The 16283-nt window shown below is 39.6% G+C and overlaps 1 protein-coding gene across 3 annotated transcripts in view; it reads right to left on the reverse strand.

Annotated features, from left to right (window-relative positions):
• Nucleotides 1-856: 856 nt before the first annotated feature.
• roraa (RAR-related orphan receptor A, paralog a) overlaps nt 857-16283 on the reverse strand; it is a 233049-nt gene continuing 217622 nt past the window's right edge. For all 3 annotated transcript variants that reach the window (XM_053236864.1, XM_026918892.3, XM_026918893.3), the window contains 7 exons: nt 14291-14686; nt 13319-13440; nt 12025-12157; nt 11003-11110; nt 9202-9312; nt 8736-8848; nt 857-7445 (listed from right to left, as the gene is read on the reverse strand). In XM_053236864.1, the coding sequence (XP_053092839.1) occupies nt 7281-7445; nt 8736-8848; nt 9202-9312; nt 11003-11110; nt 12025-12157; nt 13319-13440; nt 14291-14686 (1148 nt within the window). In that variant the 3' untranslated portion in view covers nt 857-7280. The remainder of the gene's footprint in view (nt 7446-8735; nt 8849-9201; nt 9313-11002; nt 11111-12024; nt 12158-13318; nt 13441-14290; nt 14687-16283) is intronic.

The following is a 16283-nucleotide window of genomic DNA, read 5'->3' on the forward strand; positions in this document are numbered from 1 at the left end:
CCACAAGCTTATCAGTATTATATCATAACTAAACGAATGTCAAAAACATTTCTACTCATTCATCTTCAGTAAGCACTTTATCCTGGTCAGGGTTGAGATACATCCACAGCCAATCCCAGGAACCAGGGGTGGAGAACACTAATTCTGCTTTCTTACAGCAAGTACTGGTTTGGAAGATTTTTATGTTATTCCAGTATTAGTGAATATTTAGTACTGTTACTTGTACTCAAATAAATTTACAAAGAAAAAATTTTTTAACAACTTTTTACTAATTGCACTTTCATTTTTCCTTTAAAGGACTTGTCAGAAATCTCAAATGCTGCAAACAGATAGCACAGAATAAACATACAAAAATTTGAATTGTTATTTTTCTTACTGGTTAAAAATAATTATTTTTACTCTTGAATACTTGAGTTTAAATGTAGACACTTTCACTCAGGTAGATCTTTGGCTCCATGCTTCTACTTTTAATTTAGTCAGGTTTTTGACTATTAATGAATATTTAGTTAAATACTGTGTGCTAGATGGGAATACATTCAGACCATCACAAGGTGCCATGTACATGTGTTCATTTACACTTAGTGGCAATTTAGACTGGCCAAACTACCAGCATGTTTTTTTGGGAGGTGTGAGGAAACCAGAAGAAACCCACAGGTACATGGGAGAACATGCGCAGAAACACCACGCAGACTGTAACCGGAGCTCAGGCTCAAACTGAAGTCCCTGAAGCTGTGAGGCAGCAACACTACCCGCTGTGCCACCGTGCCACCCTACACTTATTTCTACTTTTATTCAAAATTCCTTTTGCAATTACTGCAAATATATCCTTTAAAAAAGTCACACAGTAACTAAGAGCCAATTACAAGCGGTAAATTTTATTATGGGATAACAGCACATAAAGCACATCTAAAATCGATGTGTCCAATGCACTTTTAATAAAGGTAATATTAAAGGTACAGTTTCTAAGTACAATATAACAACATTCATATTAGAATGAAAAGTATTTAAAAGACAACATTAAATTTCTTATTTTTCTTTACAGCTGTATTTACAAAATGAATCAAAATACTTAATTTTCATATTTAAGAATCAGACGAAGAGAAGGAGCAAAACTATTATTGTGAAGATACTACCTCCTAAATAGAGTTCAAAAGAGCTGGATAAAAAGGTACATGATCATCTCTCCCCACGGTTAGATCAGTAGCAAACGTGTGATGTAAAAATTTGTGACAACCACAAACTTGTCTTGGCATTTTTCCCTCCCCGTGTATATGCTGCCTGTGTGTGGAGTAAAACCCAGTCCCCCGGCGAGCTCACATTTAACACACAACAGGAAAGAAATCCAAATGTGTATTATGCATATCTTACATACACATGTGAATACTTAAAATACAATGCATTAGTCATTTGTCTGCAATAACGAACAGAAATTGGAAGTATTGTAAATAAGGGGGAACACAGAGTGGATTGTCTATTGTCTTTTACAAATGCGCAAACCAGGGTCTGAAAATAAAACATTCAGTATGCATGTTTTACCATTATTCCACAAGGTTATATTAATGTCAGCAAAAAAAGTAAAGGAGGAAAGGAACACTGACTGTGCACTGCAAGAAGAGTTTGCGAAATGAACCATACAGAAAACTACAAGCGGTGGAAGATGTTCACATGGTCATAAAACAAAAGTACAGAACATTTACATATAAAAGACGTGAAGTATTTGGATGGAATTCACCTACATGTGCAAATACATGACCATTTGACTATAGTGAACAGTGAAAACTACATCATTTCTGCATCCTGGACCACTGAGAGGCACTCAGCGGTGTTTGTTGTGTATTATTGCGAGGATAGCTGTCATACTTGCTACAGAGAAAATGAAATATTTTAGCAAATATGAACCTACAACTGACAATTTCGACCTCTTGCACGTTTAACACTTAACCCACAGTGTGTGTGCGCCAAGTTTAATTATTGACAGTGATGTCGTACACATTAGTGCAGAAAAATAAATACGAATGAAGCTGTTGTCTAGGCTAAGTCAAAAATAAAGAGAGCCAAAATGAGGCTGCCAATAATTCTATCATCCAGTATGTGCTCTCTTGTATCTGTGTATCGCGTATCTAAAGACTTTTTCCAGCGTAGGATTTCTGAGAAAAGTACCAGTAGGCATTGCATTTGCAAAATTGAACAGCTACAAGTCTAGCCAGTGGTTCTCACAATCAAAAGGATCAACACAATACTGCTTTTCTTTAGCTTAAACATTTTTTTTTATCGTGACAAATCAGAATGCGACGTTTAATAATAGCATCTTAATTAGATGATACCGCTTTTACTTATAGTCTTAAAGTGAGAAGGAAACAAGAGCGCAATCCCAAGACTAGCACACTGATACAGGTACTTGCTGGGGATTTAAAGGAAATTTACCACTATCATTATTCTTTATCGTTATCCTTATCATTTATTGAGTCCTAATATCAAGAATGCATCAATACTTAGTGAAATGAATGAACTAATCGAGTGGCCTTGTCTATGAATCAAGAGTTTGTTTTTTTTTTGTTCACGAAAGTAACTTACCTAGCACCACACGTCAGTTTAACACAAAATTAAATGTCAGCACGCCCTACCGCTATCAAACTAACTCTAAAAGAGAGAAGTATACTAAAAACAGAGATACTGTACAGCATGATGTATCCAATAAACAGATAAATATTTGCACTGAGTAGGTCTTAATAGCAGTATTTTCTTTTTTTTTTTTTTTTTTACCTATACAGACAGATGTTACAAAGTTACTTTTATACATGTGATCAATAATAACATTAAATATAGTGAATTAAAAGCGGAAAGCTGAGGGGGAGAGAGAAAGAGAGGGAAATCAAGCTGTACAGTTTACAGGCCATATGAAGTTCTTAGTTCTCCACCTGGGAACAGAACTAGTCAAATATACAAACAAAACAAAACAAAAAAATAATCAGAGAGAGCGAGAGAGAGAGAGAGAGAGAGAGAAAAGAAACAACAAAACATGATAAATAAGAGGTGTATTTACATGCAGGTGTCCAAAGCCTATGCACAAAGATGAATAATAATAATAATAATAATAATAATAATATACCATATATATTATTGCTTGACATTCGATTATGGCTAAAGTTTTTTTGTTTGTCTTTTTTTTGTCTTTTGCTCTATATTCTAAAACATATCTCACTTTATTAGCTGTGCTTTCGGGATAAAAGGTCACATTTTAAAAAAAATGCAATGAAAATGATTGGTAATCTCTACATCTTAATAACACTTTCACCTTCAAATCAAAATGGCGTCACAAGCATGACATCACACATTAATTCCACGTATTAGAACATGTTGAATATTATTAAAATGGCTTCTGGCAGTCTAGGTGTCGTCACTAAGAAAGAATGACGGAGTTATTACGATGGAACAGTGTAAACTCGTTCTGTGGTATTTGTGACTGCATAGGCCCGTCAGTGGCAGATTTGCATAATGTAGGTGTGAAGGATTTTAATAAAATAATGGCGTGCACTGTGTCATGCTTGTCCAGCCTAATGGATGAGTTCAAACTTGCTACTAAAAGTGTGTAAAACCTGGGAAAACTAAGATATCCATATACCATTTACTTCACCAGCTGACCCTGCTGCTCCTTATCTACTTTATTAAAGCCTTGTCTGGGGTTTGACTTACACACCACACACACTATACACACCACTCACAGACACACACTCATATTGCTTCTTACAAAATTAACAAAGAGGGTAGAAAGATCTCAAGAGACTGTTTCACACACACAATACAACACACAATATGGAAACTTCTGATGCGCAACTCTTTCACAAGTGAGAGTATTTATATGTACATCGACACGTCAATACCACAGATCCAGAGATGGTTCAGTACTTTTGATTGAAAAAATAAATTTGTCCAAAGTTTCTACTTTACAGCCTGTATTGCTTTTAATACCTAAAACAAACTACACTGACAAAAAAATCAGTACAGTTTTTTTTTATGGTGCAAACGGGTATCGTTGTAATTAGCATTAACTAGGACACCACGATATGGATCAAGTAGACTGAAAAGAACAGAATTACAACAGTCTTCTGTGTATCAAAGCTTGTTCAGAGGGAACTCCACAGCAGTGGCTACCCTGTCGAAACCCGTATTAGTAACACACTACGCACTCCTGGCTCATGGGCAGAGTCTGCTAGCGGAGCTAATTGTACAAGAGGTATTTGGCACATAGATTCATACAATATGTGTGAAAGTTACACTAAAAGGGGTGACATTATAGCTCATTGCTTGTTTTTGTATGATGTTGGACCCTGTTGGTAGCATAATGCGAGTGCACTGAACCGTATTGATCTGTTGTTTTAGGCATTTCTGAGACCTGATGAGATGTGTAGGATTTGTTACAGGTGCACAAAGTGAACATGAGATGATGACTCTTACTAACCAGAGAAGTACTTCTTTTTAAAAAAAAACGACAGAAAATGTTATGTTGCTACGTTACAGAAATGGTCTGCCCCAGTACTTTTAGTAAAATGTTCTCCCTGAGCATTTGGTATTTAAGTCCACGCACTGCCAATTTCAAATGTTCCGCTGGATTGTCATTCACAGATTTGATGAAAGTTTCTGTGTAATTTCAAAGTCTCTGGCCAAGAACAATCAAATAAATACACTGCAGATGCACTGAGTCAAAGTTACATGATTACTGAAACACATTCTCTATGGTAATAAATGTCAGATCTAATTTTAGTGTGTTATACTGTAATTGCATTTAATGAGCCATGCTGACCCTGTTAACATAACTATGGTATATATTGAGAATGTAGGTACAGGAAATAATGGAGGGCAGGACCAATCATCTCATAAAAATCAATGTTAACTGAGTCAAACAGAGTTAGAAGTACAACTCTTCCCTGAGGAAAATACATAGTATATTGTGTAAGGAGCATGATGAGAAGGTGGGGGGGAATAGAAGTGCCTACAGAATTACTAACGACTAGCAGAAATGGTTGTTCATGGGATATCAGCGTGGTGTTTCTGTATCATGTGTGCATTTTATAATAGTCACATTATAATTTCACTGGAATGTTCTGTGGACTCAACATTAGGAGAAACTGCTATGGCACGCTTGAAGGGCTTAGACTCAACAATTAGACACAACAATTACGCATTCAGGGGAAAAAAAAAGCACTAACACTACTATTCTTTCTGACTAAAAGACACAAAAATCGAATTATTGCAGGAATAAGTGCTTTATAATCTCACTTTCTTTCTCTCCCTCTCCTTCTTTCATCGGCTTATGCATTGTACATATTAGAAAAATAGAAGTTTTACTACCAGACAAGGCTTTGAATATTTTTCTGATTCTTTAACTGTCTCCTTATTACCGGTACAGCTGGGCAAAGGCTGTTACAGAGAGGCTGTTTGAGAACGAAAGCCTCGCTCAAACTCAAATCTCTGTTCTACAAAAGCAGATGGGGCAGAATTAACCAGGGAAGTCTGCACGCTGTATCATTAATAAATGAATGCTCAAGCCATATGTGAAATACTGAGAGATGCTGTGGGATCTTCACCACTAGATGGAACCATTGACTAGCTCCTAACATGCACTGCACAATGAAAATTTATTACTCTAAACCCCAGCGCCTGCTTTCCACACACTTTAATGGCAATGATTTAACTATTGTGCTTTACGTTTGTGCTGAAAATGGGCATTACACCTAAGAGAAAATCAAGCTTGCTAACAAGTCATACGGTTACACCGGTTTTAGACAAGGTGAGACGTGGATTGGCAGTGTTGTAGAACATGCTGATCTGGGATCAGGTTCAGCCTTGCACACACTTCTCATTCTGTAAAGCGCTAAAACTGATCTGAGCCGAAAACCCCGATGCAACTCTATACACCTCTCTGTCAGCCTTTACCCAGCATTGATCTTATCCTTACACACTTGCTCGCTCACACACACACACACATCTGTAGGAGCTTCCAACATGTAGCCTCTGTGAGTCGGTGGTTTTTCGCTTGTATTTCTGTTTGCACATGCAACACATCACTAGGTAAATATACAAGTCTTAAATTAAAGAAAGGTGCAAATAAAAGTGCCTTATCAATTTTGACAATTAAGAATAGTCTAGCTACTAATATTATACATGTTATTTAAAATAGATTCTATAAACATTACTTTTCTTTTCTGTATAGTAAGTACTTATGACCGTATACCCTGTAGCACATTAGAAAACAGGTGGAATGGACCCTTGCGTTGTGGCGGTGTGCTCAGTTAAACTGCCATAATCTGTCCAGAAAAAGGATTTAATAGCAGATGGCCTTATATGATCTCACTAAGCAACCACGGTGGATGAAGTGCTCGACAGCTAAAAGTAATTGCATTTTTTTTAAAAACTAGAATTACCAGAATTCTACTTATTTTTTCTTCTTTCTTCTCTTTTTTTAACGATTGTCCTTAGAAAGGCGTCAGTTTCGTGTCACCCCATGCAGACGGCTCCGTTCCACGTGCCCCATGCTTTCTCTTTCTCGCCTTCTCTCTCCCTTTCACCGTCTCTCTCCTCATCTGGCTCTCCTCTTTTGACCTCTTTTATTGCTGGTTTACATTCTGAGCAGCAGCTTCCCAGCAAAAGACAGAAAGAGTAGAGAGGGGCCTAACCTAGCACATGCCTACTATTACACGGAGGGTGTAATAAGTAATGACTCACTGATTTCTTATAATTATAATCATTGTTTAAAAAAATTAGATCCAAATTAATGGCTGCGTTCTTTGAAGAATTTAAAGGTTTGATACAATAGGACGGAAACACCATTTCTGGTGATCATTTAGAAATTATCGAGGGACCATTCTGGAATCGTATGCATGAGTGCTTCAGGTTGAGCCAGGAAAAGAGAGAGAGAGAGAGAGAGAGAGAGAGAGAAAGAGAGAGAGAGAGAGAGAGAGAAAACAAGCATCTTCATCTCCTCATCCTTTCCCCTGGGCCTTCCCAATCCCACTTGTGTCAAAAAAGGAGGGGATAAACCTCACAAAATCAACCCTCCAAATAAAAGTCATCTTGCTGTACCCCCCTCCCGAAGGAAAACAACAACAACAACCACAAAAAAAAAAGAAAGTGTGTGCAGCAGGTTAGCTGTCCTGTTTTGTGTTTGTGTATGTGTTTGTGTATGTGTGTATGTGCAGGGCACTGGTAAAGTGTCTCAGATTCATGCTCGACATTCCCCACGGCGTTTGTGGCCCCTCAGAGCGGGGCGGACGAAGGGGCTGCTACCCGTCCACAGGCATGGACTGCTCAAAGTCTGATCCAAAGAGCTCCTTGTATAAGGGCGGGAAGTGGGTACGCACAATGTCCGGGTATATTGCTTTGAAAGCGGTCAGCTTCTCTGTATGCCTGCTGCACAGCGCTCGCAGGGTTGACACTTTGCATATTAACTGCAGAGAGAGAGAGAGAGAGAGAGAGAGAGAGAGAGAGAGAGAAAGGAGAGAAAGGGGAGAAAGGGGAGGGGGGCATAGACAGGTCCGTTATTGGGATTCAGTAGGGAAGTTCAAAGATGAAGAGGAGAGGAAGAGGAGGGTCGCCCCGGTCTCTTCACTTTCACTTGCTGCAGGGTTACAGCAACTCTTCACACACACACACACACACAGCACAGATGGGCTTCCTCTTTTATGCACATTAGCTAATGCTTTAATAGATTCAACCATAAAATATTTTCATTCACTACTAGAAAGAAAGAAAAAAAATACATTTTGATCTCCACTGTTCAAGAAGTGTTAGGAAAAATATGGTTAAGTGCAGAGGTGCCCCTGATGTATGTCTGTGGATGGGACAGCTCAATGCTAACAGCATAAATGATAAAATGTGTGACTGAATTGATATTTATTTGCAATCTGCAAAAATGATTGTATTTCTAAGCAACCTTTCATATTTGTAATAAGTGTGTAAAGTAACCTTTCATAAGGTTACTTTACACACTTATTACAAATGTAACATAAGTGTCCGGTCCATGTTCACATAACAAACTGTCTACAACTGTAGCGAAAGATATTTACTGTTGATTAACTAACTTTTTTGGAGATATTTGGAGATCTGAGCCTAAGTACAGTATAACATTCGGTCTTTACGCCTTCATTACAGACATTAAAGGACTCGCACTGTCTCCAAACAGTAACACAAAATACTTAATATATTAGAAAAAGAAAATGCTCGCCTACATACTGAAAGAAAACATTTAATGGCGATGCACAGGACATTCTTTCTTTTTATTTGTCCTTCATTTTTTCCCTGTTGATACAGAAATGGACAGATAGTCACGTGTAACAATACTCACAGGTTAAAGTTCACCTAGATAAAGTCGGCAAAGTGACAAGTAACAGCTGCCAAAAACAAATGCACATCTTCACCCTTCAGAGAACTGGCTTTTCTGCTGGGTGAATTTTATCGCCTTATCGTATCGTGTCAAAAATCGTAAATGCTACGATGATAGATGTTGGCATCTCTGCGAGTGGCATGTGCGGTGTATTTCTTCACATTGAACTAACTCACAAAGGACTGTCACACACATACACAAGTGTGTCTGAACTGTAATTGCGAGCTTTGAATTGTCATGTGCTTCATGTGTGCGTGTAGACAAATAACCCTTGTGAGAGTGCTTTGTAAGAGTGCTATAAAGATGGAGTCTCACCATGTGTGTGTGTGTGTGTGTGTGTTTTTGTATGCATTACCTTTGTTAGTATGCCATCCTCTCTGTGGTTCTTCTGCAGGACATGCTGAAGGGCCAGCTGGATCTTCTGCTGTAGCTTCTCCACCTTCACTTTCTCCTGGAGCCAGGAGCGGTCTGACCACCACACCACACACACAGACACACACACAGACACACACACAGACACACACACAGACACACACACAGACAGACATAGTAAAGAATAGAACAATATTAGGAACAGGTTTAACCCTTTGTAAATGACTGCAATTTAGTTAAACGTGTGCAGACTACATTCTGTATGAGACATAATGAAGAAGTCACTATATGTAAAAAACAGAGTATAAATCAATGAATGTCTATAACAAATACTATCCTAGCGTGTGTGTGTACATGAACGTGCATGGATATGTGTGTATGCAGCTTGATGTACAGAGCAGTATGTGAGTGCTTTAGAACTCTGTAGCAGCAGTGAGCTCTGCTCCTACCTGCAGACATCAACACAAATGCTGAGAATAGGGCGAGTTCGTCCTCAGACAGGTGCATAGAACACAAGTTTTTCCCAAACTCAAAGATGGAGCTGATCAAGTCGTCACAACCTGCCACAGAAAGACAGAGAGAGAGAGAGAGAGAGACAGAGAGAGAGAGGGAGAGAGGGAGAGAGAGACAGAGGGGGAAGGGGGGGGGGGGGGGGGGTTAAGAATGATGCAGACAAAGGTGTCGAGGTGTATTGATTCCTGGCACAGGGAAGGTATAACATGCAACATGCGTGCTTAAACACATACATGAACACACACAAATCCCTCAAAACTGTATTCAGATTTTAATTATATATTTCAATATAACTGAATGCAATCAGCCCATATTATATATACCATCTCAAACAGAATAAACTATTGTGTTCATTACAATGATGACTACAATGAGGCAATATCGTATTTTGTCTTTCACATTTATTTGTATACATTCAGCCACTGAATTCTTAAATCGATCGATATAAAATCTGTACTCTTTAACTTCATCACAGGAATACACATATTTCAGCCTCTGCAACACACAATTAGCCTGAATCTCAGGCGTGTGTCTGAAAGGGTTATTCAGATCCAATCATCTGGCCAAAACAGGAGTTCCATGTTTTCAACAGACTTGTTAGACGATTAAAACTAGAACATGAGATCTTAAAGATTTAACTACATTAAATATAATAAAAATTTAAATAATATTCCAGTAGTGAAGGTCATTCTATCAGCCTGAATATACACACAAGTATTTAACAAGAAGAGTAAGTGAATCTTCCATATTACTCTGTACCCTGTTCTCCCCTTTACATGCTAATCATCTTTGGGCAGCTGAGTGCTGTTATGCAACCTTGATTAGGGTTACAGGATTTTTAATAAAATCAGTGACCAGAGGGGTTTTCTCTCTCTCTCTCTCTCTCTCTCTCTCTCAAGCCTCCAGTGTGATGTTTTCTCCAGAGTATGGAGGACAGAGGCTGGTTTGTTGTCCATACGCAATACCCTGAATAAGACGCTATTGTTGCTACATCACTAAGGACACCCACACAAATGCACACACTGAGATTCCTTAATATAAACAGACAAACGCACAAAACACACACACACACACAAGCCCCCGCTTCTCTTTCCCTCGCGCTCTCTCTGCTCACATTTGTATTCACTCTGGCATTTGGACAGCTTTCTGCCTCAAAAGGCTTCGGATGTGCATAAGGAAATACAGTGGAGGGATTTTACTAATGCCATGGCATTCAAACATAAATGTTATATGCTTACACTAGAGAAATGCGCTGCTTGGATTATGACTGTATGGTTTGTAGGGTTGATAAAAACTCTCCAAGCAGGCACTTAATTTTCCATATGTTTTTCCCCCAGACACACAAGAAATATGCAGAAGGTTGAGCTACAGTCTAACGTAGTCTACTTCAACAGCAGAAGTGAGACTGCACTACATTAACAGCAGGGACAGATTTATTAGCAGTCTACGTCACTCTGGTGTGTGTGTGTGTGTGTGTGTGTGTGTGTGTGTGTGTGTGTGTGTGTGCGCGCGTGTTGACAGAAGCTTAGCATGAGTTGTCAGTTATGCAAATAAAATTGTAGGTTCTCAATTCATTCCCACTAATTCGTTGTAAGGTCTGATGGAAAAAAAAAAAACCAAAAAACAAAAAACAAAAAAGAGAAGGCACAGAATGACACACACATACACAGAGCTTGGGAGGGTGTGTGGCAAGCTTTCCTTCCCACAACACAAAACATGAGACGCATTTCCACTTACCTAATGACTTAAACACATCAGGGCCAGCATACTTTCCATCGAAATAGACTGTGTTGTTTTGAGGGTCAAAGGCACGACACATTCTGACAAACACCACCTCCAAAGAGCCTAGAGACAGACAATAAACACCAGCATGAAGAACCAATATAGGCAGTGTTTGTGCCATTAAATTCTGACCTGGCAGTGATTATGTCTACAAGTTTGAGCCACATTAAATGTGGCATTTTGGATGTTTTCTTATCTGGATATAAAAATCCTGAGATACTGAGAAATCCTCCATGTTCATTGTATACATATGTTCTTTGCACATTTGCATTCCGTTGTGTGTGTGTGTGTGTGTGTGTGTGAGAGAGAGTGTGTGAGAGAGAGAGAGAGAGAGAGAGAGATTCAGGTGGTGTGTCATGTTGTTGTGAGTGGGAGATGTAATTCCACTGAAGAGTGGATTAGTGGATAAACACACATTAATGGAAGCCATTACAGAGTTGTAGTGAGACTGCTTTAGGATGTCACTTCAGGTGAGGGATCCCGGTTAGTTTGTCATTTTTATTACTGCCTGCAATTACTGACTGCAATAAAAATATAAATATAGACACTGAGGAAGTACAGAGCTTCAGGGTATGACAGACCAGTTAGGCCTGTCATTTAAAGGGGCAAATCACAAACTGAGGAAGATTATCTTAATTTAATTTCAGGTCCTAATTAGTTCAAATTCAAATTAATGAATTAATTAAAGAATGATTGCATGCAGCAGTGTCAATATAAACTGATATATAATAATAATAAGCTCACTAACATCACAACTGAATATATTTAATTTTTCTCTGAGCCAAGCAAATACACTATGAAAGCCATAACACTAACAGTTATGTCATCACAAGCATGACTTCTAAGCACCATAAAAGGTATATCGCTGTAATGATGAACTTTATATATTATAATTTATATATATATATATATATATATATATATACATACACGTATTGCATATTAACCCACTGTTTTAAGATGCACACACATATTACCTGCTTTGAGCAGCACAATCTGATCATTCTGACAGAGCTCCATGAAACCATCAATACGCTTGGCGAACTCCACCACGTACTGGATGGCCTCTGTGATTTTTATGGCACACAACTGCCACATGACTTCTCTGGGCTGGTGGAACAGAAAAAAATGCTGAAAAAAAAATCAATATCTGACTATCTCCTAAAAGCACTCAGCCTGTTTAATGGGATTAAACTCAAGATGTCTCACATGAACACTTAGGTAAATGACCTGCAGTCGATTCTGCTCTAATCGGAATTTGGAGATGCGTGGGATGTTTTTGCACATGCACCATTTTCAGATAGAAATATCTGTTTTTATAATCAGAAAGGCTTGAGGCAAGGAGAGCTCGTTTGATTAGCTATGTTAGAAATACAATCGGTGCTCTGCACTTCTTTTTCATTTTCTTCAAAGAGATGAAAATGTACATTTCAGAATATATTTTCTGAGATTCCAGTTGAATAATACATTTCTACACCACTTTAATGAGACCATGTTGAGATGAAGGTTTAATTGATGCAAGGTTAAATATTAACAATAGTTACAATTTTGTACCAATTTGGACTATTTTTTACGAAATTTGTCCTCTGCCATTTATTCTAAATAAAACCATACTAGATGAACATGAAACCATTTTAGCGTTACAAAAACTGTTATTGTTTTAGAGTATGGCTGAGCTGCCTCAAACATTTGTGCTTTCCTGCAATGGGTTAGTAAATATAATGTGCACATATCTGTACTGACTCGGATTATTAAAAACATGAGTTAGCACTATATATATATAACTAATCTAACAAGATGTCACTTCTCTGTGGCAGTTACAATGTTCACAAAATCTGATTTATAACCAACTGCAAGGGTGACCAATGCCACAGCAGGACTACATGTTGAAATATAGTGATGTGCCATTTAGACAGACTGCACATTACAACATAAATATTGTATGCAGCAAGCAGACAAATATAGAAGATAAGCAAAAAATGTGCATGTGTGAATACATACAAAATGTTACTTGGTAGATATTAATGATTCAAAAATATAGAATTTGAAACAAACCTGTAATATATATCTCTATAAATTACTGAGTATGTTCACAGCACAGCTGAGTTACATGAAGTACCACCCACAAAAGTCCATAAAAGGCAAAGTTCACATAGCTGAAAATGAGGTCTAAATGGTGAAAGTGCATGAGCAATTGAAATTCTGTAGGGATGTAGGTGACGGTGATGGTGGTGATGGTGGTGGTAGTGTGTATGTGTGGGAGAGTGATACCTTGTTCTGGTAGCTCTCCATCTCCTCCTGCAGGAAGGCCTGCCAGGTCATCTGCTGCAGCTCCTCTCTCAGATACTGACATGTCTCCATGTGGGACTTGGAGATATTCTGGGCCAGATGCTCTGCAACAGACAAGCAGGACAGCGTCAAAGACTCAGATATGCACCAACACACACACGCGTGCACACACACACACGCACACACACACACACACACACACACAGGTGTTTTGCTCTACCTGTCCAAGGCACAGTGCTTGAGTTCCAGTTCACCAGTAACAAGAGGCTATTTTCAGATGGCTAAATGTTATTATTGCACACTGAAGTAGAGCTGTTAAATTTGATTTAGAAGCTTGTTGACATTTTCCTCTACTGTTGCCAGCATGAAGCTCATCATGGAGAAGTAGAATAACTGTGGTGTGTGTCTGCCATGTGATATAAGGATGGTAGAATATATGCACATTACCCACGGAAACAAAGGTCACATTTGCTTTCAATAAAAAAGAGCATAAGGGAAAGGGAAAAAACACAAGTATAAAAATCCAATCATGTTGAAAACACATCTGTTATAAGGAGTCCCAGAGCACATGGGGAACCTAAAAAAAATTATTTCCCTTGGCTCGTGCCCTGCTGGATCCTGATTGGCCCTAATTAATGGAAACTAATTACAAAAAAGAGGCACTTTTAATGAGTCTCGGAGATGAGTCTCCAACCTTCTGCTATTTTAAGCCACCTTTATGTCATTTGCCCCACGGTTGAGTTCTTCCCCATCCCTAAACCCCCCAGTGCCCCATCACCCCAGCCTGTCTAGTGTATATATTATCCAATTTCTCTCCTACATCTCCTCCCTACAACATTCGTCTCAGATGATGTCTTTAGCTTTTCCCTACATCTTCCTATATTGCATAGATCTCACAACACTTTCCTATTTTCTCCTTACTGCATATATAACCAGTGCCTCAGCTGTGCTCACCTAGCTCGGCCATGGAGACGGTGGGGGAGGTCTCGCCGTTGCTGAAGGAGCAGTATGGGAAGAAGCCTGAGGCTGGCGTGAAGTCGCAGATGGGCTCAGGCTTGATGCCGTTGATGTCCAGACCGGACTGGTCGGGTGAGGGCTGGATGTCCAGGTAGAAGCTGCTGACGCCTGAGTCAGGCTTGGTGCCATCGGCCGTGTGGCCGTCCATGTAACCGCTCAGCTCATCGTGCAGCTCAGTGAGGCCGTTTGCTGAGAGCCCGTAGGTGGGCGTGAGTGGCTCAGCCTCGCCTGGCTGCTGCTGCTGCTCCCTCTGCTGCTGCTGGAGACGGTGCTTCTGCACTTCAGCGTACAGGCTGTCCCGCTGCTTCTTTGACATGCGCCCGAACTTCACCGCTAAAGGGGAAGACAAAAATCAAAACCCAAAAGTTATTAATCAGTTAGACAATACACAACAGTGATCTCCTCACCACTGAAATCATTTTAGAGCCTCCTTGACTGGGGGATACGGCCCTAAGAAAGTGAGCTTAATGTAGCAGCCAGACCAGTGGGAGTGAGCTCTCTCATAGCACATTAGCCAAGTAATGGGTATAAAACAGTTTGCCACTTTGACATGGTCACAGCAACTTTCTGCTGTTTTTTAACCTGCCAGACTCAGACAGGGGCAGCAGGCTTGGCCAGAACAGCTTACAGTGAACAAGACAAGGACATGCTTTGGTGCAGAGCACAATGTGTACAATCCAGCACACAGCAGAATGGTGAATACAGAAGAGCTACTGCTTTTGTCTGCCACTGGACTGTTTTTACACTCAATGAGATAGATGTTAGACTATTGTTGGAGCTTGGATGGTTCAGAGTAATGCTCTTGTCACACAAATATACATGTCCCACACAAATCTAGACACTACATGTAGTTGGTTAAGTGCTGGGGTTTGACTGAGAATCCGGCACTGGCAGTGGGCCTGTGAACAGAGAGTGTTGGTCTATTAAAACACAGGAAAGCTAAAAAATAATGAGAGGATGGATCTCAGTGTGAGAGCTCTTTGCTCTTGGCAGGCAGAGAGAAGTAAGAAGGTGTAAATGGTGGGATTTACTGTAAAATAAAGACAAGGGAACACTAGAGTCCAACTCTTACAGATAAAGAACAAACAACCCAGAGCTGATGTGTCTATGTGTGTGTGCTAGTGGAAAGGCAGATGGGGGCTCGTGTCTGAATGAACTCAGAAGTCACCTTGCCTGTCCTGGTTGTGTGTGAGAGAGCAGCCCGGTACACTCTGAAGGCCTGGCCTGATTACTGCTTCCTGTTACGGGCCGCAGTCACACAGCCCAGTCAGAAGCCCTGCAGGGGGGCCTCAACATACACACAAACACACACACTCACCTGTGTTCCCGTTAATGCTACTCACCTGCACAGGCTTTAATGAGCCTTTCTAATGACAGTCATTTAATAAAAGCCACTTGCTGTCAGAAACTCTCCGCCTTGCCTGAAGTACAACATGAGACCTAACTGAGGAAACTGAGTACTAGGCCATTGATCTTGTCACAGGCTTGCAGAGGAGTATTTTCTCTCTTACCATAGCCAGTGCAGGAACTGAAACAAAAATATCCATGATCTGAGCTGTTAATCAGTAATCTTATACTGAAACGTCTGATATCACAGCTCCTTTCATAATGGACATATTTTTAAAGATTTAACTCAAGCAAAGAATTTAAGCCCATTATGGACAACCATCCAGACATAAAAAAAAGAGAATTACAAAACATTTTTTTCTACCCAGACAATAAAGTACACACGCATTTAATGTATTAGTCTCAAAAGGATGGTTTACAGTTCTTTCCAAACAGGCTTCCAAAACTTTCAGAAGGTCGGAAAGGTAAATCCTCAGTGATTGGTCGGAAGTGATATATGAAAGGGTGGGATTTGGCAGGAGCTTTGACCTTGCAGCTGTGACAAGACAAACATGTTTGAAGAGAGGCTGTCCCAGACGCAATG

Source organism: Pangasianodon hypophthalmus, chromosome 9 (assembly GCF_027358585.1).
Source record: "Pangasianodon hypophthalmus isolate fPanHyp1 chromosome 9, fPanHyp1.pri, whole genome shotgun sequence".
In the NCBI taxonomy this organism is placed as follows: Eukaryota; Metazoa; Chordata; class Actinopteri; order Siluriformes; family Pangasiidae; genus Pangasianodon; species Pangasianodon hypophthalmus.